General features: G+C 37.2%; 2 protein-coding genes across 2 annotated transcripts; one reads left to right on the top strand and one right to left on the bottom strand.

The window, feature by feature from the left end:
* Nucleotides 1-18,148: 18,148 nt before the first annotated feature.
* On the top strand, nt 18,149-20,345 carry fzd8b (frizzled class receptor 8b). The gene has a single exon (XM_067452687.1). It carries the CDS (start codon nt 18,322-18,324, stop codon nt 20,035-20,037), a length of 1,716 nt encoding a protein of 571 aa, XP_067308788.1. The 5' UTR covers nt 18,149-18,321; the 3' UTR covers nt 20,038-20,345.
* A 184-nt stretch (nt 20,346-20,529) lies between these two features.
* On the bottom strand, nt 20,530-26,683 carry LOC137089180 (tripartite motif-containing protein 16-like). The gene is made up of 8 exons (XM_067452688.1): nt 26,563-26,683; nt 26,179-26,275; nt 25,487-26,081; nt 24,266-24,361; nt 23,950-24,183; nt 23,631-23,781; nt 21,479-21,538; nt 20,530-21,342 (listed from the first exon to the last, which is right to left on the bottom strand). Exons 3-8 carry the CDS (start codon nt 26,075-26,077, stop codon nt 20,825-20,827), a joined length of 1,650 nt encoding a protein of 549 aa, XP_067308789.1. The 5' UTR covers nt 26,078-26,081; nt 26,179-26,275; nt 26,563-26,683; the 3' UTR covers nt 20,530-20,824.
* Between the last annotated feature and the right edge of the window lie 48 nt (nt 26,684-26,731).

Genomic DNA, 26,731 nt, shown 5'->3' with positions numbered 1-26,731 from the left:
CTCTCTCGCGCACGGATGATCTGAAAACACCAATAAACAAGTAAGCTGCATTTCAGTAATCTCCATTTAAGATGTTCTGCTAGAATCTGCTTAAAGTGTCATTCAGTCTACATTTTAGACTTGTCTTTTTACGTCAACAATACTGCATGTTTATATAACTTTAGTCACAATGTAGGCTACGCAGTGACTGTGATGTACTCTGAAAGCATGCAAAAACATTATAGGCCTACTTTAGTTCTCAAAAATATAAATAACTTATATTTTTACAAAATGTATAGCCTTGTCAAATGTCATTTTAACTTATATGGTGGAAAAGGTGACGTTTGCTAGAAGGATCGAGTGAACGATCTAAGCGAAGTATCTACGGTTGTATTTTGTAATACAAAATAATATTACCCTTTGTCATTAGACACACTATTTAGTTTTGTATTGTACTTGGAGTTTCCTATAGTTACTGTATTAGCATCTTGCGTCATCTAGACAATGTGGTCTCTCTAAGAAACTTTCAATAAAATCAGAAATTGTTTAAACAGCTAGTCAATAAGTGGATAAATCACTAGGCTAAGTTACTTACTGCTTGCAGGAATATAGTCGCCCCTTTTCTTCAGTTTAAGACGCTGAGCAAAGCTTGCTTGTAATGGGCCGAACAAACGAACAATTTTGAAATAAATTGTTGTGGTATCCGATTATAATAAATCTCAACCATGACTGTTGACATATAAAGAACAGTCCCCTGCACAAGCTAAACATGATGTGTGTCATGAGAGCCTGACAATGCACATGTTTGGACTGATGCAAATGTTGGGGGCGTGCAAATAAATGATCTCCAACGCTTGCGTCACGGTTGGGTTTATGTTGAGAAGCACTTTTTTTTTCCGTGGTGTTTTTGATTCACGAGATTTACATAAGAAGTAGGAGGCAATGGTGTTTGAGACTCACAGTATGTGATGTCCATGTACTGAACTCTTATTATTTCACTATGGCAAGGTTAATTCAATTTTTCATTCTAGGGCACCTTTAAAATACATAAATAGTCAGAAGGGTTACTTACAAAACACCTGCCAGTGACCGGACAGAGCCACCAGTCAGTCATTTACAGGATTTTTTTTCTTATGCCTGGCTCACACTACAGGTTTTAAGAGTTTTAAAATCCTATCCAATTGTAAAATTTGGTTGCAGCACACACTTCAGGAGAATCTTTGCAGATTTTCTTCACTCAAATCTTAAATATGCTCACACTACAAGATTTGAAAATCGAGGAGCATCACTCACCACAAAATGTTATTAAGATTATCGTGCCAGAGGAAGCGCGTCATGGTATCTACGCAGCAGATTGGAAGCGGGAAAACGAAATGGAGACCTACTGTAACACGCGAAAACTTGCTGTATCAATAATGATCATTTGTTGTAAGAAAAAAAGAACGTAAGAATAAACCAGTGTGGATTAGAAAATTGATGGGTAGACAGGCTCAACATAGATTGTCAGTTCTTCAGCGAGAAATGGAGGTAATCATTTTATTGACCTTATACTATAGTAGTGTGCTTGAATGTTTACCGTTATAATATTGGCTGCCTATGCGAGATGTAGATAAAATGTAGATTTGCACTGTAAAATGAAAAGAAATCGGTGCTATTATGATGAAATGCTGATATGTTAAACAACGGTTACATCTCTCTCTCTCTCTCTCTCTCTCTCTCTCTCTCTCTCTCTCTCTCTCTCTCTCTCTCTCAGATTCAGATTCAAATAGCTTTATTGGCATGGAGAAGGAAATCTTTACATTGCCAAAGCATTCATAACACTATATGAAATAAATAATAATACAAATAAAATAAATCTCTCTCTCTCTCAGAAATATTTAGTCATACGTCCACCTATTTTTTTTTATTTTTTAACTTTGGCTGTTTAGCATGGGAATCCAACTATTTAACATTTACATGCACGTTCTTAAGCCGATTATGCCTAATAAGCCGACAATGAACATTGTCATGTAAACGCGGTAACCTGTTTTCTTTTATCGGAATACGGTCATAAACGGCATAAGCATAAACTGGTCGACACAGATAGTTTTTTGTCTGTAGTAATCTTACCCCGATTTCACGCTGCATGTAAACGCATTAACCTGCTTTCTGTCAGCTTTTTAAGAGATAGGTTATGTGAGATAGGTGAAAAAAACACAAACGGAGCAGATTTAAATGCATCCAGACAGAGCAAGCTAGCGTTTTGCATGAAATAAGGACATCACAAACGCAGACTCTTTTAAGACCCAGAAAATTGTAAAGATGTGTACAGTACTAATCTCATTAGTCAGAAGTAGAAGAGGTTTAGTCAAACGTTGCATAACTGCATGAGAGATAATATGAGCCGTAAATCTGACACGGTGCAAGTTTCTTTTAACATCACAACTGACGTAACGTGATCCAGTCACAGTCATCCAGTACCGGTGGCTTTGGGAGTGGCTTCACAGGGCAGCGAAGCATTCTGGGAATTGTTGTCTTTCATCCCCATGAGACAAAAATACATTTTCTATCTTATCTCAGTCTAGAAAGCACCAAATTCAAAAATAATTTCACATTTCTACTACATTAATGACCCAGTTTAAATACAGATTCATCTTCCCAGCGCTGAAGTACCCCTTTAATAAAGTCATGTAAACGCGGTTTACTTGCGTTGTCAGTTTACTGGTTTGCATGTAAATGGGGAAAACTGGTTATTATTTTTTATATTTGTGAGTTATCAGCTTACTGGTGTGCATGTAACTATGTACAACAGCCGAGAGCGCACCATCACTCCCGCTGGGTGAGGTCAAATGTACAAAAATGTACCATGTTCAATGGATTGAACTGTTGTATGCCAATTCTTCAGCTGGCTTAACTTGCAACAGACAAAACTCCATAAAATGTTGTGAATTTTGAAGATTACATGCGACCTACAACTGGAAGCGTATCTCTCATAGCCTTGTTTTCTTCCATGCAAAATTCAATAGAATCATCTTAAAATGGTCACAACAGTAAAATCGCGAAACACATGACAGGGAATAGGTTAAATTACTTAAAAGTGAAATTCTCTCTCAACCAAATAAGTGGCATTTAGTAAACTTAATCAGAAAATCTGATTGTTTCTTTAGCTCTGTCAAACATAAGAAGCTGGTGGCTTTTATGAGTGTTTGTGTTAGACAAGGGATAGATAAAGCTTGTCTGTCTCTTTAGTTAACATTAGTCCTAATTACCACAACAATACAGCTTTACAAATACGCAAACATCTGCTGACAGTTAGTGTGAGGTGGTTGTCAAACAGTGATTATCAGCCTCATTAAGGGGGAGGCGAATCTCATTATGTGTGTTTAGAGTCCTGACGACATAGATTAGTGTCGGGCAGTTTGAATCAACCCTTGCCCCTCAAACACAGACCACACAGAGGGGTAATGGGTCTTGAATACACAACTCACTTGACCAATACATCATCCAAAGAGTCCATCTCTTGAAAGTTTCATTCAAACGTTTAAACAAACATCAATACCCTGCCAATGACACGATAGGCTAATTTAATTATTCTAATGACTTTTTAAATGGTATTTCAGTTTGTGTAATTGGGTAGTGGACATGTGAAACGATCAATGCAAAGATAGTTTAACATTTTAGTAAGATATATATTGGGTATTGTCTTATAACTATAAAAATATAAAATATAAATATATGAATATAAATTCTTCTAAATTTTTTCCACTTAACTATTTTTAACAGTCCTAAAGTGTAACATTTGAATTTGTAAGAAATTTTCATTTTCCCTGTAGTGTGTCAATTAAATTGAGCTTATCAAATCTGCATGTACATAAAAACTATAGAAGACTTAGCAAAACGGTTCAAAACATTTTAAGTTTAACAGTGTGCTGCAAGACTTAAAGGTTTAGTGTGTAAATTTTAGCGGCATCTAGCAGTGAGGTTGTGAATTGCAATCACACACCCCTCAGAGAAGCTACGGGGCCGACACAGGACAAAAATGTTGTCGTGCAGATTAGCTTGTCCGTTTAGGGCCAACGTAAAAACATGACGGCGCAAAATGGCCACTTCACTGTAAGGGGACCCGTGGTGTATGCAGATAGAAATGGCTTATTCTAAGGTAATAAATCATAACTGTTCATTATGTAACGTCTTTGGACGCCACTGAAAACATAGTTATGTATATTATATTGCATTTCTGTCAATAGATCCTCAAAAATACTACACGTTGCACCTTTAAAGGAACACTCCACCGTTTTTAGAATAGGGCTTATTCAACTTCTTTCCTACATTTAGATATGTGGGCAAATGCATTTTTGTCCCAGTACTCGCATTGTTTTAGTTTGGCAGGGTCGCCTGTGCTTCCCCATAATATCGTCACAAGTAAATATCTGCCTAGGAAATCACCTAGTTTTAATCTACATTGCTTTTTGTACTTGTTGTGAATGCGCAGGCCACAAAAAGTAATTAGGTGTGTGTGTGTGTGTGGGGGGGGGGAGGGATGTCACTTTTACTTGGGACATGCTAGCTGGCAACATAGGATTCCATTCATTATGCTAAGCTAGCGGCGACCCTGCCAAACTAAAACAATGCATGCACTGAGACAAAAATGCAATTGCCCACATATCTAAATGTGGGGGAAAAGTTGAATAAGCCCCATTTCTAAAAACAGCGGAGTGTTCCTTTAAGTTTACAAATTCATGTAATTTTAACTAATCAATTACTTGAGATTTCCTATCTCAAGTGGGCAATTCCAGCGTTATGGACGTGACATTTACAGTAAAAACTTTTGACTGATGACTTGACAGTTGTCCAAAAATATAAATTCTTAGAGAATGCATATAATACCTAGCCTAGAAATCTAGACGCACCCTAGCGGCAGCAAATTTAATCTGCCCGCAAGTGTCGTCTAGGAACTCTCAATACCCTTCTGAGCTGTCTTCCTCACAATCTGGACGGGCCAATCACATCGTGTATAGAGTCGGCGAGCGGGGCCATAATGTCGACGGCCGAGTTGCGTTTGCGTGCTTCTAGTAAACACAGAATCTGGCGAGCGGCGGCGGTCTTTCGAATCAGCTTTGACCGCGATTCTGGAAGACTTGGAGTTAAGCTTTTCTCTGAGAAAAGAACAAAGAACTGCACTGAAGTCATTCTTAAAAAGGGAAGATGTGTTCTGAGTTTAGCCGACCGGATACAGCGAATGTTTAATCTATCAACAAGCTCCGCTTCACCTTCGCTGCTCTGATTGGTGTAGCGCTATCCTATCGCATGCAGAGGGAGTTTGAAAGACAACCATTTATCCGCCCCTCGGATTGAGCCCTGTCAATGGTGAGTTTCCAGACCAAACCTCTTGATGTGGGTCTGGCTTGTCAGGCTATTTAATACCAATATATTGAACAGTTTTTCATGTATTCATAATCCCTTATTTAAAGGAGTCCAGACATAAAAAAAAAAGTCGGTCTACACACGTGTTTTATATTTTAGATTAGGGAAATATACATGTGTTATGGACGTGACAAAAAAAGTCATATTTTTTAGGAATTCTGTGAATTACGCTGCGTAAACCAAAAGTAATACTACCCATTGAATGAAGAAGGGTTGGCTCTCCACAGAATATAAAATATTCATTTCATTTTATTTTGTGTTTATGTTATGTTTGCATTAATGAGGAAAAAAAATTGTTACGGACATGACAGATCTTCGTTACGGATGTGACCGGTCTAAAAGCGGCACTAAAAGACTGCTTTAAAACTTTCGCAGAGACCTCGAGTGGGCATTTAAACAACCAAATATTGACATCTGCAACACCACTATGGTAAGATTGCACAAATAACCAACTTTATTACACTTAATCACTGTATTTCAAATGGGCATAGACGTAATTTGCGGGGACATGTCCCCACCACTTTTTGAAACATCTTGCTGCACACAGATGAACAAATTAAACCGAACTTGAAAGCTGAAGCTTTTTTTCGTATTAAAACTAACAAAGCACAAAGATTATTGCAATTCTTGGATATGCACGGATATACGGTAGGCTACGCCTGAAACCGATCACAGTAGGCTAATAGTCATATGCAGATGATTTAATATGAAATGTCCGTAACGGTCACATCCATAACATATTTTTACGGTTGTTCAGACCAAAGTAGTGAGATGAATTGTTGATCCTAATAAGCATAGACATAATTTAGCTTTGTATATAAAGGTTCAAGCTATTTGTATTTGTAATTGTTATATTATATAAACATAACCATTAAAATGTTGTGGACGTAACAGAGCATTGAAGTGCCGTGAACTCTAATTTATAGCCCTTATAAATTCAACAGGAAGTGCTGTTATGACAAAATCAGTTTATTTATTTCTCAGATATGCCTCCATCTTTCTGCAAAATGCTTACTGTTAAAATAAAGTTTAATAAGGGGGGTCTTTGATCCCTCTTTTGAAAGCATGAAATATGGTTTGTTGAAAATGTAATTTTAGTATTGTTGCTCATCTCATATGTGGTGGATAAACATATAAAGAAGGTAGATACAAAGGTGTCATCAGTATGGATGTCATATATTTGACATATTGTATCACACAAGTTCAATTTCTGTTTTTCATTTACCTTATAGACAACTCTTCATTAAAAATAAATTTGTTTGATTTTTTACACTTTAGCAGAAGGGTCACATAACCCAGTAACTTACATTCATTATTCACACATTTAGCAACATTTGTCCTCCTAAAGGCATGTGATGTTAGCCTAATTGAAGTTTCTCAAAATAACCTTTCCAAAAAGTAGGCTACACAGGTAACTTATGGTGATGGTGTCGAATTGTAATATTATGGTTCAATGGTTGTTTTGGTAGCGTACTTGGTTTTGTCTAATGTTTGTAGTGTTTTTTCGACGTTAAGAAGTTATTTACCTTCAGTAGCTACAGAGTCGTTCAGACGCCGCGCACGTGCAGGTGTTCAACCTCAATAAAGACTTTCTTCAACCCTGACAAAGTTGATAACAGGCATTTGTAGGCTTTGTTTCAGGTGACTTTAGGTAATTCCACTTCATTCATCTTCATCATTGTTTTACGTGTTTTGAAGCATCCAATTTCTGTTTATGAGACCGAGTAACGTTAACCAAGGAATTCAGAACTGATTCATTAACCGTTTTAGCACGTTTTTCAGATTCAATGAGAAGAACCGATTCAAAAGTGATTCATTCGCTAATCGGACACCTGATTATAAACAATCGAGAGAAAGGAGAAGGGTATTCCTGCACAACCGGAGGCTGCAGTTTCAGGACCCCAGTTCTAAGACCGCAGTTCTAGGACCCTCGTTTTTTGTGACAGCACCACCTACCGAATTGAATCACCAAAACACTAATTTAAGATGGACTATGGACACCGATCAGACTGTGAGTACTGATATTCAATCAAGTTTTATTTTATAACTTTTACATGAAACAAAATGTACGTAAGTGAGCTGCTATGAATTAAGAATTAATTCACTCGAATTAAGAATTTGTGTGCTAGTTTTATTAATTAGGCTAGGATGTTCTTGATCGTGGTGTGGCTGAGATTTATTAAATCCTTTTTGATTTTTAATGACTATAATGCATCTAGCCAGCTGCCAGCACATTAATTAAACTTAAAAAGATGACAAAAGCATGTTGTTAAGGGTGTGTACGATTACCTGTAGCTTACTGTATTAGAGGGCAGACTTGCTGAATACTCATTGTTTTACCATAGTTAAGAATAAAATATTCTTACATAACTGCGCTGACTGCCTGGTTGCACTACAATATTAGCCTGTCTAAATGATGCATAATGTTTGACAAGTTCAGCCATTTATACTTTGGCTACATTCTTATAGCCTGTACTGATATATTTTTGCTGTGAAGGATTAAAAAGTTGAAAATTAATCCTTTAATTTTTTTAAAATAATTTTTCTGTATGAATCTTGCACAAATGTTTTTTTGTTATCCTTGGAGCTAGACTGAAAAGACTGGGCATAACGTTGCAGTGATTAATAAATGCATATTTAGCCTCTCCAAATAAATATTATTATATTCCATTCTTCATATCATGTAAATTTCATAATGTAACCGAGATGGCAATGGCTTTTGACGTGTTACCTTTTTTTTTTTTTTTGCTTTTAGGGATTGCCACGCCATCACTGTAGAAATGACTGCGGGATAAAGTCTCAGTGTTTTTTTGTTGTTTTTATTTTGCCAAGCATATGCTAATATAGTATCTGTCAATGTCACACATCTTTCAGATGGACATGCCTTTCATTAGAAACTGGTGGTGTCTTCTTCTGATGGAGCGCTTCAAAATAGGATGGTTATAACAATATATATTTGTATATTCATCTCTGTAACACTTGCTGGTTTTTATAACTTGTGCAGTTTTTTATTAATTTTATCTACAGTTCATTTTGTGCCTTGGCTCATTTATCAAAATTACCATGTTCACCAGATTAGTATAAGGACTGTCAGTCATCATCCAGCTTAGTAAAATGTATAGGAAATATTTACAATAGTTGCCTCACATTGTATGCAGCTTCAACTGTATAGCACCATGGTCTCAATTGGTGGATATAGCTTATACACTTACACATTTGGAGTTTGGAATTAGACATGAGTAACATTGATATTCTGTTTGGCTTTCTCTCTCTACAACTCCAACAGTGCAGTGCAAAAGTGTTAACTTAACTTTAATATATATTAAATAATATATATATATATCATTCTGTCTGTGCAGCAACTGATGAAAAAGGGGTCTTTTTGGTGCTGTTGTTATTGCAAAAATGACTTAAATATATATTCTTCAATCATTCTTGAGTCTTGCCTTGCCTCTCTACAATCTTTAAAATATCTGACTGTAATTTAGTGACTGCATATACTGATTCCATCTTTATTTTCCCTGATAATGAACTAATTAGTTAAACTTAAGGAGGTTAATAAATATACAGTATAATTCAAGAAATTAAGATTTTTAAGGTACTCAACTTTTTTTAAAGATTGATATACATTTTTTATTTATATTTTGCGTAAATTCATTTGTTTAAATTTAAAATTGTGCATCAAAGCAGGTATTACACACTTTGTAATTAACCTCTGATGCATTTTGAATTTAAAAAATCACATAAAATATACTCCTGAGATTAAATATCTTGATACTATGTAGGCTACTAACTAAACCACCTGGGTCGTAGAACTGAGGTCCTGAAACGAGAAGGGTATTCCTGCACAACCGGAGGCTGCAGTTTCAGGACCCCAGTTCTAAGACCGCAGTTCTAGGACCCTCGTTTTTTGTGACAGCACCACCTACCGAATTGAATCACCAAAACACTAATTTAAGATGGACGATGGACACTGATCAGACTGTAAGTACCGATATTCAGTCAAGTTTTATTTTATAACGTTTAAACGAAAAACAAAATGTACTAAAGTGAGCTGCTAACTATGAATTAAGAATAAATTCACACGAATTAATAATTTGTGTGCTAGTTTTATTAGTTACTATGATGTTCTTGATCGTGGCTTGGCCATGATTTATTAAATCCTTTTTGATTTTTAATGACTATAATACATCTAGCCAGCACATTATTAAACTTAAAAAGATGACAAATGCATATTGGTGTAAGGGTGTGTGATTTACATGTAGCTTACTGTATTAGTGGGGAAACTTCCTGAATAAATTCTGAATCTTGCAAAAAAAAAATTTTTATTATCCTTGGAGCTGGACTGAAAAGACTGGGCATAATATTGCAGTGATTAATAAATGCATATTTAGCTACTTCAAACAAATACTATTATATTCCATTCTGCATATCATGTAGATTTCATAATGTAACCGAGATAGCAATGGCTTTTGACATGTAGCCTATGTTACCTTTTTTTTTTTTTGCTTTTAGGAATTGCCACGCCATCACTGTGGAAATGACTGCAGGATTGTCATGTTAATTTTAGAGTCTCAGTGTTTTTTTGTTGTTGTTTTTTATTTTTATTTTTTTATTTTATATAAGTATATGCTTATATAGTATTTGTCAATGTCACACATCTTTCAGATGGACATGGCTTTCATTAGAAAGTGGTGGTGTCTTCTTTTGATGGAGCGCTTCCAAATAGAAGGGTATTATAACAATATATATTTGTATTTTCAACACTTGCTGGTTTTTATAAATTGTGCAGTATTTTATTGAATGTATGTTATCATCTACAGTTCATTTTGTGTCATGGCTTATTTATCAAAACTGCCATGTTCACCAGATTAGTATAATGACTGTCAGTCGTCATCCATTTAGCTAAGTAAGGTGTATGGGAAATGTTTACAATAGTTGCCTCACACTGTATGCAGCTTCAACTGTATAGTACCATGGTCTCAATTGGTGGGTATTGCTCTTATATACTTACAAATTTGGAGTTTGGAATTAGACATGAGTAACATTAATATTCTGTTTGGCTTTCTCTCTCTACAACTCCAACAGTGCACAAGTGTTAAATCATATATATATGAGTGTTATATATATATATATATATATATATATATATATATATATATATATATATATATATATATATATATATATATATATATATATATATATATATATACAGCCATTCCGTCTGTGAGGCAACTGATGAAAAAAGGGGCCTTTTTTGGTGCTGTTGTTATTGCAAAAATGACATAAATATATATTCTTCAATCATTCTTGAGTCTTGTCTTGCCTCTCTACAATCTTTAAAATATCTGACTGTAATTTAGTGACTGCATATACTGATTCCATCTTTATTTTACCTGATAATGAACTAATTAGTTAAAGTTAAGGAGGTTAATCAATATACAGTATAATTCAAGAAACTAAGATTTTTAAGGTACTCAACTTTTTTTTAAAGATTGATATACATTTTAAAATTTTATTTTGTGTAAATTAATGTGTTTAAATTTAAAATTGTGACTCAAAGCAGGTATTACACACTTTGTAATTAACCTCTGATGCATTTTGAATAAAAAAAAATCACATAAAATATACTCCTGAGATTAAATATCTTTATACTATGTAGGCTACTAACTAAACCACATGGGTCATAGAACTGAGGTCCTGAAACTGCAGCACACCGCTATATCATCCAGTTCTGTAGGTGGTGCTGTCACAAAAAACGAGGGTCCTAGAATTGCGGTCCTGAAACTGGGGTCCTGAAACTGCAGCCTCCGGTTGTGCAGGAATAGAGAAAGAAATACTACATACGACAAAATTCTTAAAATATCGTTAGGCGAAAAATGTCTCAGGTAATATTTACAAATATTTTACTTCCTAGCAGTAGCCTAAATAAAGGTCTATAGTGATGCGGCTGGCTTGTTGGTGACATTAGCTACTTTTGTTGATATTTAACATTACATTTTTGTTTACATTTGTTTTATGACAATTCATGTAGGCTATATTTAATTATTATTTTTTTATATTATATTTAGACTTCTTGAATAGCCTTACTATAATTATTTTAAGAATTAACTCTGTTGCTGAACAATAATATAGAAAAAAGTTGTTTTTTATTTGCAAATGTGTGTGTATGAGTAAAGGAGTGCATATGTGTGTGGTATGGTTGTTTTGGTTGACCTTTTGATGTTTAAAGTTTCTCAAAACAGTATAGCATTTCCTTGTTCCACTTAAGCTGAGAACACATGCACCCTGATGTAGTCAAAATATTTATTTTTTGCTGGTAATTCCCATTCCCAATCTCATTAGACACTTTCATCACACAATGAATTTGTGTTGGCATGCAGTGTTTGAAAACAAAAGCACATTCTCAGACTAAGATGTGTTTGATTAGGCTATACCATTAGGTAACAAATTTGACACATACATCGCCTTAAATACAGAAATGACACATAAACTGCATATATTCAAAGCTATATGTTAAACATAGCACTAAAATAAAACAGACAGTCTCGATGTGTGTGTCTGGGCAGAGTGCCAGTGAGAAGCTAGACCTGTGGGCCAAAACCAACCCAATGCTTGTTAAACCTTCAAATGACTGTTTGTGTTTAATCAATAAGGCCCAAGACATAGAATTTACTTTAAATGTTGCCTACATTTGCATTTGACAGATGCTTTTAGCCAAAGAGATTAACAGCATCAACATAAGCCTATATTTTATCATCAACATTCCCTCTGCATGTTCTACCAGCCAGTTTACACAAATATTTTATGTAATTATTAAGGAACTGCATGTCTAAATTATATACTGGCATCAATAAAAATGTGAAAAAAGATCAATCAGTCAAATCCAAAGGATTTCTCATGAGTCCACATCCAGAGTAATCGATAACACTCTTTCAGGTCAAGGTCGATGTTCTACATTTGCTGAAATGCAAACTGTATTAGGTATTGTAACCCACAATGTAGCCTACACTTTCCATTTACATAAGGGATAACAAAGGTAACAAAATACTACAATGTAAAACTATAAAAATCAGTCAAAAAACAAAACAAAACTGTATTGATCGACCACTAAGCTGAATGAAGAACGAGATTGATCCAAACATCAAACATCAGCTCAGATTTTTTTTATCATCTCAAAATATATATATTTTTAGGGCCATTTTGTGCAATATAATGGTGGATGTAAAGGTTTTAATGGAACCATATGACAAAAAAAAAAAACATTATTTTAAGATTTAGATAGATAGAAGTTAGATAGATAGATTGACAGACAGACCAACAGATTTTTGTATGTCTCTCTCAGTTCTCTTGGGAAGATGTTTATTGCTCTAATTAAGCAGACGCATTCACAAATTCTTATTCTATGCCATTTAACAGGCTTTAGAAAGAGAGCGAGGGATGGAGAGAAGGCTATTGTGGAGATATAAATGTGCCTGAATATGCTGCCTAATTATGTCCTTTGAGACTAGGACAAGAGGAGAGAGGAATGAGAGAATGAAGAAGGGGGAAAGCAGGAAGAGGGAGAGAGAGAATAGAGGGGGAGGAGAGACGTGAGTGCCTGGAGGAGTCTGAGAGCAGAGGTCTTAAGCCACAGATGAATGGAAGAAGACAAACTAAACAGACGTAAGAATGACAGACAGAGAGAGGGAGAGAGAGTTGGGGGAGGGCCGGACAGACAAATAGAATAAGAAAAGCCATTGAGAGGAAGGAAAGAACACTAGATACACAAAAGAAAAACAAGAGCAATACTTTCAGTCAGTCTTTCTTTTATGATATGGAGGACTGTATACAAGAGACTTAATGGCAAAGACACACACACACACACACACACACACACACACATTCACATTTCTGCCCGATGGCGATGTGTGATGAATACCTGGAAATTCATCACAGATTTACAATTCACAATTCAAATTAAAATAGGCTAAAATTCACATTGTTCAGAAAAATTAATAGGGATGTGATAAAAATCAGTTGATATTATGATATTGTGAATATTAAAAAAGAACAGGATTTTTTTTTTTTTTTTTTTTTTTGGGATACAATGAAAGTCAATGGGATCCAAAATGTTGTCTCCTCCAAAGTTTTTTTGGACCCCAATGTTTGTGTATGTGTGTGTGTACAGGTTTGGCTATACTTGTACTATACTCTCCTCTCCACCAATCAGCTGGTGTGTGGTGAGCGTTCTGGCGCAATATGGCTGCCGTCGCATCATCCAGGTGGATGCTGCAAATTGGTAGTGGTTGAGGAGATTCCCCCTATATGTAAAATGCTTTGAGTGTCTAGAAAAGTGCTATATATAAATGTAGTGAATTATAAATGTAATGAATTATAAATGTAATGAATTGTGTGGGCCAAATGTCCTAACTTATAATAAAGTAAAATATTATAGATCTCTAAAAAAACTTTATTTAAATCTGTGTTTTGCACGTTTCTGTGATGGGTATAGGCCTTAGAAAATAGCATTGGAAGTCCTCAATGAATCAATGCTCTCATTAATAGAAAAGAAATTAATACTTGTGTGTGGTTTAGGTAAACCCTTATGGGGACAAAATGTCCCGACAAAGATGGTGTGAGACGAGTCCCCATGATTCAGTGTGGATTCAGGTTCAAGTATTCCATTAAATACAGCCTCTCATTTTCTCTCTTAGGATAAAGGGCAACAACTGCATTGTTTATCGCTGATCAGGTGTCTCTCCTCAATCCTTTATGAGTGGCCCATGTCATGTTTTCGTAGGTCGAGGATGGATTACATGGTTCACCAGGTTCAGTAGTCTGGAGTCACAGTGCCAGTTCTGCAGGTGTAAAATAACTGTCCCAAATGAGACAAACTCTCACACACACAACACAGCACAAATACTGTGGTTAAAGTGGAAACATTTTTTTTTACTGCCATTATTTACTCACCCTCATGTCATTCCAAACAGGTATAACTTTCTTCAGTGAGACGCAAACGTAGACTTTTTTTGAGCATATACAGAGAAATACTCTTGCCTGTTGTATAAAAGTAAAAAAAAAATAAAAAAAAATAAAAAAAAACATTATATATATATATATATATATATATATATATATATATATATATATATATATATATATATATATATATATATATATATATATATATATTTATATAGGCTAAAAAAAATTCAGCTCTCCAAGGAACTATTTTTCTTTTTTTTTATACAGTCTAATTGGGTAAAAAGTGGTATATATATTCAAGTTATGTACATTGTCTAGTCAAATCACTCATATGATGGAGATATCAGTGCATTGCATTTTCTGTTTGGAAAACCCATAACAGTGTGTCTCAGACTAGACTGCCAGGTGCCTTCTGGTGGGCTTGTTGCCATGGTGAGAAATCTGGTGAATGCATCTAAGAAAGGTGGAAAAGGGGAAAAGGACAGAGATGTAGGAAGACTCTGACAGGAGCAAACATAACAGTGGATCACTGCTGTTCAATGTGGAACCGAGCCAAAGTTTGTGTGTGTGTGAAATTTATGGACATCTCGTGGTCTAAAATAGTTGTGTTGTGTAGGTGTCATTTAGCCCTGTCTTTCTGGTGTTTCCAGGAACACATTTTAAATATAAAGTTGAAGCAAGTATCCCTAGCTTGTATTTTTCTGAGCAATTCCAACCCAATTCAACGGGATACTGCACTGTTTTATGAGGTGGCGATTTCATATGAATTTGTATGATGTGAATCATAAGAAAATGTACAAATTTTAGAAAAAAGTAAGCATGTCCTCCCCTAACCACCTCGTTGGCATGAGCAGATCATATTAAAGTCTATGACTGAAAATCATATTCACCTCATAGGAATTCTAGACACCAATTCAGCCAAACATAAAATAGTTATGAACTATCATGAGATTGTGTGGGAAATTTTAAAATTTGTATTGCATATCATGTTCTGTATCACTAGGATGAACCACTTTAGTATTCTTTAAAAAGCATCTGCCACGTAAATGGATACATATTGTCACTTTGCTCAGCTAATCAAAAGCTGCATGTTTACATGATGCACAGCTTTTGCACACATCATAAATAACATTATGTGCACATCAGATGGATAAATTAATAAAATCATTCCTTAAACCATCAATTGTCACAGACACAATTTAAAATTAGAGCAGTGTGTATTCAGATTTAAGGTAATATCATTATAAAGATGGTGGGTAGACTTGTGAGCCTAACCAATACAGGGTCAGCTATGTGAATAAGACACACATCTGGTTCACTATCTTGGTGGAGACTCTCCATAGATGTAATGGTTTTTATACTGTACAAAATGTATATTCTATCCCCCTGCCTACATTCACCCATCACAGAAGACTTTCTGCATTTTTACATTTTTATAAAAACTCATTCTGTATGATTCATAAGCTTTTTCCTCATGGGAACCTAAATTTAGGGCCACTCGGGGACACGAGTACCCATGTGCATTCAGGTTAAAGTCCCCCCTGGATAGAAAAACATGAACACACACACAAACACCAATAAAACAATTAGAGCTAAAGATTCTGGGGCAACAAGTGCACTAAAAATAAACACAATTAAACCACACTGGTTACAGTAATAATATATATAATAAAGATGACTTCCATCGAAGAAGGTCAAAAACCTGGTGGGATCATAGATATCTTTACATAGATTCCTCATTCGACTGATCCGCGCAGGCACCAATGAGGAATTTTTGATCTTACAGAAGTAATGAGGTTGGGAATACTAGATGAGATCTGAGGTATAAAAAAAGAACATAGGGTTTCTCGCAGAAACCGATCGTTTCGTGTCTTAAGACATCAATGTGTCGCCATGAGCCACAGGGTTTAATATGGATTTGTATATGTGTTTTTTACTCTCATAGAAATACATGCATTATACGAGCAACGTTTGGAGTTAAACATCTTCATTTGTGTTCTACTGAAGAAAAAAACACGCCTACATCTTGTATGCCTGGGGGTAAGCAGATAAACATCAATTTTTCATTTTTGGGTGAACTATCCCTTTAAATGTCATAAGTCACACCATGCAAACTCAACTACTCATCTGCTTTCTTGTTGTGTCTAGATATATAATCACACTGTTGCAAAATATTCTTAATATTCTGGAACTCATCTCGTAGATTTTAAATAAAGTTTAAATATTTTTCCTAGCTTTTTACTGATAGTATAAAACTTCAAAAATGTTGTTGATTTGTGTAGATTATTTGATGTATTTGTTGGTCACAGAGCTTATTTTTACTTTCTATTGGCTTTTTTTTATTGAGGGAACCAGGGTGATGCTAACTTCAGCGTTGGCCTACAAAATTATACCGCACTCTATGGTGAAAATGTTCAATATTTGGTAGCCAAATGTTTTAAGTTTCTATGCAAAAAAGGGGTTTCATAATAAACTTACCCTGAGAAATATTCACTGCATGAAGCAAAAAACTGCAATTTAGTAAACCAGCCCTCGTCCCTACTTGTATCCATAAATAATGACATGTGTTTTGGACTTTATAAACTAATAAGCAAACTTGAATGAACGAGTTGTGTTTGTATGCACTGTATCCGCAGTCTGTCACACGCAGGAAACCAGGGCATCCGATTATTCACCACCCAGCTTTCCCCGGGATGTACAGTAATTGCCCCCCGCTGCGCGCCCCCCGCTGGGGCACTAAACGGAACATTAGCGACGCAATTAGAGCGAACAAGACCTCGCAGCGCGCGACAGCCCCCGCTCCCCCCGCGCGCTGTCAACAAGAGCGCATTCAACTTCTCGAGCTGGAGGAGTCGCGCGTGTCTGAATGCGTCCGGTCACGGTGGCCCCAAAAAGTGTTTTGTAACTCAAGTCAAAAGCCTAAAAACGTAGGATTCAATTGCAAGTGCAAACAAATTCTTATAGAGCATGACTTTTCAATGACTTTTGAAGGTGGTTATTTTTTTATGGCTAGACTAAATATGTCCTCAACCTCAAGTTCTAACAGATTTCAACAATTAGGCTACTTGGGACTGATATGTTCAGCGTGTTAATAAGTGTTTGGGTGCAATGCTGTGTATTTGGTCAACATTTTGAATGAGTGAGTTGAGTCTTTTTTTCGTCAAAATAATTTTTATTTCATGTAGGCTACTGAATTTTCAGAAAATCCTTTCCCTCAACAATAGGATTATTTGATTCAAATGTAATGCATAAATTCTGAAACTAATATTTTGATTTTGATTTTAATTAATAATTTAAAAAAGTGGAAAAAGCGTCCAAATACATTGGGGGGCATAAATTAAATAATGAATTACAAGTAGGAATTCGGGCATTGTTATTGTACTGGCACGAAAATTACATTTTATCGTTTCTTTTGTCTCGTAGGTACAGCTATTGCTTTTTAGTCTCCTTTTAAATCGTAATGATGTAGACTAAATGTGAGCCCATCTGCAATAATGGCATTTTTCCAGAGCATACACATTCTAGAGAGATTAGGAACGACCCAAACATGCCACGAGAGGTTTACAGCCACAAACCCCGTGTTTGGACAGGGTGGGATGTAAACATAGGTGGAATAATTTAAGACATGCAAACCGTCCCCTGCACAAACATTTACTCAAAACTCTCAGGGGGACGCTTGATTAAATTACCATTAGGTACAGCCCCTGCAGTCCTATGATTGGGCGTTGAGATAAGGGGGCGTGCCACGGCTATCCTTTGTATAAATCGACAAGCGCTCCACTATTTGACAGTCAAAACAAACTAGACGTTGTAGCCTGTTGGATTTCACTTGATGTCAGCGTGTAGACACAGCAGGTTATTCTATAGTGCTATTTCGTTTTATTATTAGAATTAAGTAACCAGACGACTATTGCGCACATGCAAGCGCATCCCAGAGGACAGGGAGCGGGTGCGTGCAACTGACCGAGGATGGACTCGCCTATGCAGGAGTCCTACTGGCTTCCTCTCGCGCTCTGTGCCCTGCTATTGTGGAGCTCCGTGTGTGCTCGTGAGCCGGTTTGTCAGGAGATATCTGTGCCATTGTGTAGAGGGATCGGCTATAACTACACGTACATGCCCAACCAATTCAACCACGACACCCAGGATGAAGCCGGACTTGAGGTGCACCAGTTCTGGCCCCTCGTGGAGATCCAGTGTTCCCCAGACCTGCGCTTCTTTCTTTGCAGCCTGTACACGCCCATTTGCCTTGAGGACTATAAGAAGCCGTTGCCGCCGTGCAGGAGTGTGTGCGAACGGGCGAGAGCGGGTTGCGCTCCGCTGATGAGGCAATACGGTTTCCCGTGGCCGGACAGAATGAGGTGCGATGTTCTACCAGTGCAGGGGGATTCAAACACTCTGTGTATGGACTACAACAGAACTGATGCAACAGCATCACCGACTGCTGCAAAACCAACCAAGCCATACAACCGGAAAAATAAAAGCAGTCATGGATCTTCTTCATGTGAACCGGAGTGTCACTGCCGCGCGCCTTTGGTGACCGTGAGCAGTGACCGTCATCTCTTGTATAACCGGGTCAAGACGGGGCAGATCCCCAATTGCGCCATGCCGTGCCACAACCCCTATCTTTCTCAGGAGGAAAGGACATTTGCCACATTTTGGATCGGGATTTGGTCGGTTTTGTGTTTCCTGTCAACGTTCGCCACCGTTGCCACTTTCCTCATTGACATTGAGAGGTTTAAATACCCCGAGCGCCCGATTATTTTCCTGTCTGCCTGCTATATGTTCGTGTCTGTGGGATACATCATCAGACTCATCGCGGGACACGAAAGGGTCGCTTGCAACCAGGATCACGAGATGGACCACATCCACTATGAAACTAGGGGTCCCGCGCTCTGCACACTTGTGTTTCTACTCATTTATTTTTTTGGGATGGCGAGCGCCATCTGGTGGGTGATTCTGACGTTTACGTGGTTCCTCGCGGCAGGGATGAAGTGGGGAAACGAAGCGATCGCGCGATACTCGCAGTATTTTCACTTAGCCGCTTGGCTCATTCCGAGCGTGAAATCCATCGCCGTGCTCGCACTGAGTTCGGTGGACGGGGACTCGGTCGCGGGAATCTGCTACGTGGGCAACCAGAACCTGGATAACCTGCGGGGCTTCGTGCTCGCGCCACTGGTGATTTATCTTTTTATCGGGACGATATTTTTATTCGCCGGCTTCGTGTCAATGTTTCGGATACGGAGCGTCATTAAACAGGGAGGAACGAAAACGGACAAACTCGAGAGACTGATGGTCCGTATCGGGGTGTTTACAGTGATGTATACGGTCGTTGCCATGGTGATTGTGGCCTGCTACGTCTACGAACAGCACAACCGCGAAGCGTGGGAAATAGCGCACGCGTGTAACTGCTCGGAGAAAAAAGCCCCGAAACCCGACTACGCGGTGTTTATGCTCAAATATTTCATGTGCCTTGTGGTCGGGATCACGTCAGGCGCGTGGACGTGGTCCGGTAAAACTCTGGACTCTTGGCGAGTCTTGTGCACGCGCTGCCGCTGCTGCAGTTGGGGTAGTAAAGGCACGAGCGGGTCAGTTTACAGCGACGCGAGCACGGGACTGACGTGGAGGTCCGGAACAGCAAGTTCGGTTTTGTGCCCTCCAAAACAAATGCCACTGTCGAGAGTGTGATGAAGAGGCAGAAGTCTGTGACTGAATGACTGCTGCTTTCCTGACAGATGAGAGATGCATAATACCAGCGTTAGGTGAGACCGGGGCAAGTTGTCACTATTTAACACTATATTCTGAGACATAAATAAATCACTGGACTGGAGTAAACAGTGTGACGACTTTTCCCGATCTCTTCAACTAAACTAAATCGCCTACAAGTTATTAAACGTGTATCAGGTTATTACGAACGTGCCTTTAAAAGTGTTATACGGGTTTTTAATATTTTTTTCTGATGTATTTATATTATTAATATGTTATTGTTAAAACGACCACATAGAATGTTTAACATTTATTACGAGATTGTGTGTATTTATCATTTGCTTTGACAGAAAACTATTTTGGCAATAAAACACTGAAATATTACCAAAGCATTTTTATTATATCCTATGTGTATTTCATGTTTACAGAGCTCTGTCACACTCACAAACACCTCAAAGGTCATGATGACCTGCACTGTAGCCTACCTGTGAGCGTCACCATTGTGCGGTGTAAGCCCACAGCAAGAAGGACACTGACATTTATTGGTCATAAGAAATAACAGCTGGTGAATATTTGTCTTAGTTCAAAATAATAGGATTTGGCATTAGTTTTTGCCAATGGGGTAAGAGAAATCTTGTCTAGCTTCAAACCTTGGACTATAGTACAGATTTATTGAATAAAAAGTAACAGACTTTAACGTTTCTAATGCAGCTTCAAAATATGACAAAGTCAGCATTACTTCTTAAAGCTCTAACACTTATTTTGTCACTTATTTTAACAGTTTCACTGATGATCCCTGATATAACAAAAAGCACGGATAGAGCGGCTGAGTGAATGCGGTCTGGACCCTGTGGATGAGGGTCATTGTGTCAGAGACGCTGTACAATGACAGAATCCCTGCACAGTGATCCACATACACTCCTACTGTAGAAGACCTAGAGCTTACATTGAGTTTAGTCTTCTTGTAATTGCTACAGAACAGGTATTTGGAGCGAGAACAGAACAATCTCCAGGACTGATCATTACATCCAAATTTATCGCTCCGTCCCTTCCTGCCGATGCTCTTATATGACACCGATATACCCACCGCACCCCCGCTCCACTCCACCTCCCAGTAACAGCGTCCACACACACTCTCTCTGCACAACACCTGAGGCCAAACATCAAATCTGTCCGGATGATCAGCATACGGCCGGACTGTGTGCTTGCGAGTAGCCACTCTGTTTTTCTTAGAAAGACTGAGTTTTTTATTCGCTGTGTTTGGATCCAGAGTCAGCTGATGGTAATCTGGAAATTAAAAATGTAAATGTCATGTTAAAAGAGGACGCAAGCTATAGGATACTCATATCAAGTGTGTATCTGTATAAATAATTGATTGCTTTATTTGTAATAGTAATTATAGTGAATAATTATTGGCACTTACAGTGTAAGAATTCCTCCCTGGTTTTGGGCTGAGTGGTGGAAATGATTTTGATGCAACTCACTAGAAACCAAGAGGCGTTGAAAATGTGATTAATATACACAACCTCTATTTTACTGCATCTATTTTCTATTTTAAGCCTCACTATATATGTTTTAATTCATTATGTTGAACTGAATTGAAATTAATTTGACAAGTTTACAAAACTTTACAAAATAACAAGTATCCCATACACTTTAAAAAAATGTTTGTCAAGGATAAAAACAATAATGCTATTGGTTTATTTCCATTGCAGCCCTTAATGTTAATAAAGGATATAGGCTTTATACAGTAGTGACAGAAAAACAGTAACTCCTAACCAAATACTAATTTTAAAACATTAAACACAATTCCCATTTAAACAATACAACCCAGATTTACAATTTATATAAAAAAAATTCAAACTAATTTGTTTTGAGCTTTTTGCTATTTATTGTTCATAATCAAAATGGGGTTGAATCAGGACACCTGGCAGCAATTTTAAGGAATAAACATCCAATAAATCGGCTTGCCACGCAAAAAAAAAAAAAAAAAAAAAAAACTAATTTTGCCACATATTTTTGTAAATATCTTTCTAGCCATAAAATCACCAGACAATTTATTATCTATTAAACAACCCAAATAATGTATAACATTTTTTGACTCTTTTGCTATATCATTAATCTTAACCAAGCAAGTGTCATCCTTATTTAATTCTAGATGCAATGAGAATAGCTTCAGTTTTAACTATATAAAGAAAATGTATTATCTGAAAACCATTTGGACATAAAGTCATTATTTTCTCTAGGAACCCTTTATCCTGATGAAACACTAAAACTGCTCGATCATCAGCAGAAAGAAAAAGGTTTTCTGAGTATGTTGCTTTTAGGTCATTCATACATAAAATAAAAAATAAGGGACCTAAAATACTCCCTTGAGGAACTCAACAATTAATAGATAAAGGAGTAGACAATGTACTCTTAATGTTGACCCTCTGGCTTCTGTCATCAAGACATTATTGAACCCATCCAAGAGATTTCTGATCAAACCCCATTTCCTTTAACTTGTACAATAAAACTTCTGAAGGTCCAACATAACCATTCCACAAAAATGGCCACTGACCACAGCTTTCGTGATTTTGTCAGTCATATATAATATACAAGTCTCAGTGGAATGTAAAGGCCAAAAACCCGACTCTTGCATATGTAAACATATAATGCCAGACATTTTTCCCCCAGTCTTAGCAGAGTAAACGCACATTAATCACACTTTTTTTCTGTAATCAACGCTAAAGATGTTTTCTATTGGCTCTGTCAGACCGTTTCTGATTTTTACACACAACAAAGTTATTGTTTTCCTAGTTTTTGACACATGTAACCTAGTAAACAGAGCTTTAATTAGGGAATGATTCAGACAGTGTAAATATGCTTTCTGTTGGGGCAAATTAAGTGTGGTTTCACGTTAGTGTCACGTGAACTGACACTAACACAGTTATGTAACACTACGTGACACTAACATGAAACCACACTTAATTTGCCCCAACAGAAAGCATATTTACACTGTCTGAATCATTCCCTATCCCCTACATAGTGTACTGTGCCTTTCACCACGTTGAAAATAGTAAATGTGTGAACAAGTGTCTATTCGGGGGCGGGATGCTTCCGATTCTATACTGAGAAAAACTGTAATAGATATAACCTAACATTTTGTGTAATTTTACAGTAAAATGCTGTGCACTAGGGCTTTATGTGACATCTTGTTTGTGTTAAATGAATACCATGTTGGTGTTTTGTATGTGTGCATGACACTTTGCGCCTTCTATTTATTAGTATGAACAGCATGAACATTTTTCATGTGGTTTTGTATTTGTACCACTAGTGTTATATGGTACAAAATCACTTTTGTTTGGCAACCAATAAACATTAATTGTGATTAAATCGCACCTAACAGTTATCAGACTAATTAGAAATTATAAGTTAAATATAGATTCATTAAAGGCATAAAGTATTTCAGTAACTTTGCAAGTACACCATTCTATAATGAACCGTATAACGTTATGCAATGACATGACATTTCTTTTTAATTTCTTTTGTTTGGATATAGGACTCATTTGCAAAAATAATCTCCAGTACTTTACCTTTATCATATATAAATTCTATCTCCTCATCACAAACATCCTCCAGATTCCCTCTCAGCCGTGAGACAGATGTTTCCACATCAGCATAAGAGAGAAAACTAATACTGATGTTGTCTGTAGATCCATGAGGGACAGAGAGAGACTGGAAACTCTACATAAAGACATAAAATAAAGATCATCAATAAAGATAAAATATTCTGTGTAACTGTTATTCATTTCAACACAGCAGAACTGCCAATTATACTTTCATTAAAGCTTTGAGATGTTTTGGTGGCTCAAATCAAATTTGAATCGATCATATCATTAAGATCTCAGTTACCTGCAGGTAATGTATGTGATCATCGGTGTGTGAAAGCTGCTTTAGTTCAGTGTCTCTCCTCTTCAGATCTTCAATCTCCTGCTCCAGTTGCTTCGAGAGTCCTTCGGCTCGACTCACTTCAGCCTTTTCCTGGTCTCTGATCATCTGTGTCACCTCAGATCGTTTTTTCTCAATGGAGCAAATCAGTTCAGTAAAGATACTCTCATTGTCCTCCACTGCCGCCTGTGCAAAGTTCTGTTAGGACACACACACAATCAGACAGTTCACTCACTGAGCTCCTAAAGGATTGGTCAGTAGGGTCTTTGGTTAGTCTTACCTTGTGAATCTTTATAGCCCGTTTCAGTTCCTGAAGCTTCTTCCCTCTCTCTTGGATTTCCTGCTGGAAAGTTCCTTGTATCTCTCCAACCTTTTTCTGAAAAAATGGATAAAAAAATAAACATTTAACATCAAATGTCTCAGTGAGGAAACTTTTAAAGATAAATTATCACCCACTTGTTTATATGGTTTCTGGATAATGCAAATATTATATTAAAGGGATAGTTCACCCAAAAATGAAAATGTGATGTTTATCTGCCTACCCCCAGGGCTTACAAGATTAGGTGTGTTTGTTTCTTCAGTAGAACTCAAATTATGATTTTTAACCTCAACCGTTGCTTGTATAATACATGTCAAGACCCCACTGACATGCATTATACGAGCAACGATTGGAGTTAAAAATCTTAATTTGTGTTCTTTGTGTTCTACTGAAGAAACAAACACACCTAATCTTGTAAACCCTGGGGGTAGGCAGATAAAAATAAAATTTTCATTTTTGGGTGAACTATCCCTTTAATATTTAGACTGTTGCGTGAAAACTCGTAACTAAATCTAGGATAGACAATGTTTTACATTTGTTGTTATACTGGTTGAAAGTCTTATCACATTTTGATAGCAATCAATAATAAAATGGTCTAAAATATTAAAATAATCAATATGCCTGTCAATATACACCTCTGCGCACCTGCTCGCTTAAACATACATCATCAGCACGTTCCATAAGGCTATGCAGAGTTGTAGACAGACGTCAGTCACAGAATGACACAAACAAACAGTAGATGCATTTTACAGTCTTTCTGAACCAAAACAGCGAGCTTATGCTGCGTTCACGCCAAGACGTAATTATCCATATTTAAGAGATGGCAACCTGTGACATTTGATTCGAGCGGTTCACGTACTCAATGCCAAAATGAATAAGCGGCAGAAAGGTGGTCCAAGTCAGAGCTCTTTAAGTTGTTTACGTGCATCATTATTGTAATGTTATGTCCTTTGAGAATTGAAGTAGTCTGTTGTTTTCTGTCATGACGATTTGTAGACTTAGCTTTGGGTGTGCGTGTTCATGTTTTGAAGGAGGCGTGGCTTTGGGGACATTCTGAAGGAAAGGGATCTCATGCTTCTAAAGCTAGCTTTCTATTGCTAGCCTCTCCAAAATTACCTACACTACCTTTAACTACAATAATTACTTGGGTACAATAACTGCAAATGTGCTTTCCGTTCATACCTGTTTCTTGGTCCTCTCTGCCTCAGCTGGAACAGTATCGTGATTTTTGTGTCCATCCATCACACACATCAAACAAATACATCGCTGGTCAGTGCGACAGTAAACCTCCAGCAGTCTGTCATGTTGAGGGCAGATCATCTCCTGAATTCGGCCAGTGGCATCAGTCACTTTGTGTCGTTTCCTTAAAGGAGATTCTTCATGACACTCAAAATGACTTTGACAGTAAGACTCCAGACACGTCAGACAGGACTTGACAGCTTTGCATTTCCTTCCTGTACAGACGTCACACTCCACATCATCAGGTCCAGCGTAACTGAGAGAAGGACGAGCTGTTTGGACTTTTGTCTCCTTCAGTTTCTCCACCATTTCAGCAAACACCACATTCTTGTTTAAAGCAGGTCTTGGGGTGAAGGTCTGTCTGCACTGAGGGCAGCTGCAAACTCTCTCCAGATCATCTTCATTCCAGCAGCGTGTAATGCAGTTCAAACAGTAACTGTGTCCACAGGGGATGGTCACTGGATCCTTAAGTAGATCTAGACAGATCGGACAGCTGAACTGATCTCGAGTCCATGAAATACTGGCGTCTGCCATTTTACTGGACGTACACAGACAGAAAGAGAAAGTTTCAGTGTCCCTCAAATATGGAGCTTAATGGTGTGGTACAAAACAGGTGTGTTTTAAGCTGTACTCACCTGCAGACTAACTAGACCAGGGTTCCTAAAACTCGGTACTGGAGGACCACTGTCCTGCAGTTTAGCTCCAACCCTGATCATAAAATCTAGGCAAAGCCTGGAGAAATTTGTTTTTGTGAATAAAAAATGTACACAACAAGATCAATAACATATTAGCCACTCCTTCGGTTAAAGTTTATACACTCCAACAACTTAAGATCTCCCAAAGGAGAACCTAACGTTAGTTTCAATTTTAGAATAAATAAAGCAACGTTTCTTCCTCAACTTTGCAAACACAAATACGGTAAGCTAAGACCTCAGTTAAGCTAGAGACATCAAGAGCAAAAAAGGAATGTGAGAGATGGTTGAATAGACATTACGTAAAATCTTAAAGTGTAACGTTACCTCTCTTATTTTATTGGACATTCAATAAATTAGAGGGAGTATGACCTCAACGCAGAGGTAGCGCGAACGTACTTGATAAATCATAACACGTGACGTAGTTGACGCTTGAACACGCATGCGCCGTGGTAGGTTCGATTACGTCATGAAAGATTAAACACGCATGCACACA

The sequence above is a fragment of the Pseudorasbora parva genome, chromosome 9 (assembly GCF_024679245.1).
Source record: "Pseudorasbora parva isolate DD20220531a chromosome 9, ASM2467924v1, whole genome shotgun sequence".
Taxonomy (NCBI): domain Eukaryota; kingdom Metazoa; phylum Chordata; class Actinopteri; order Cypriniformes; family Gobionidae; genus Pseudorasbora; species Pseudorasbora parva.
This window is presented reverse-complemented; position numbering and strand designations above follow the sequence as displayed.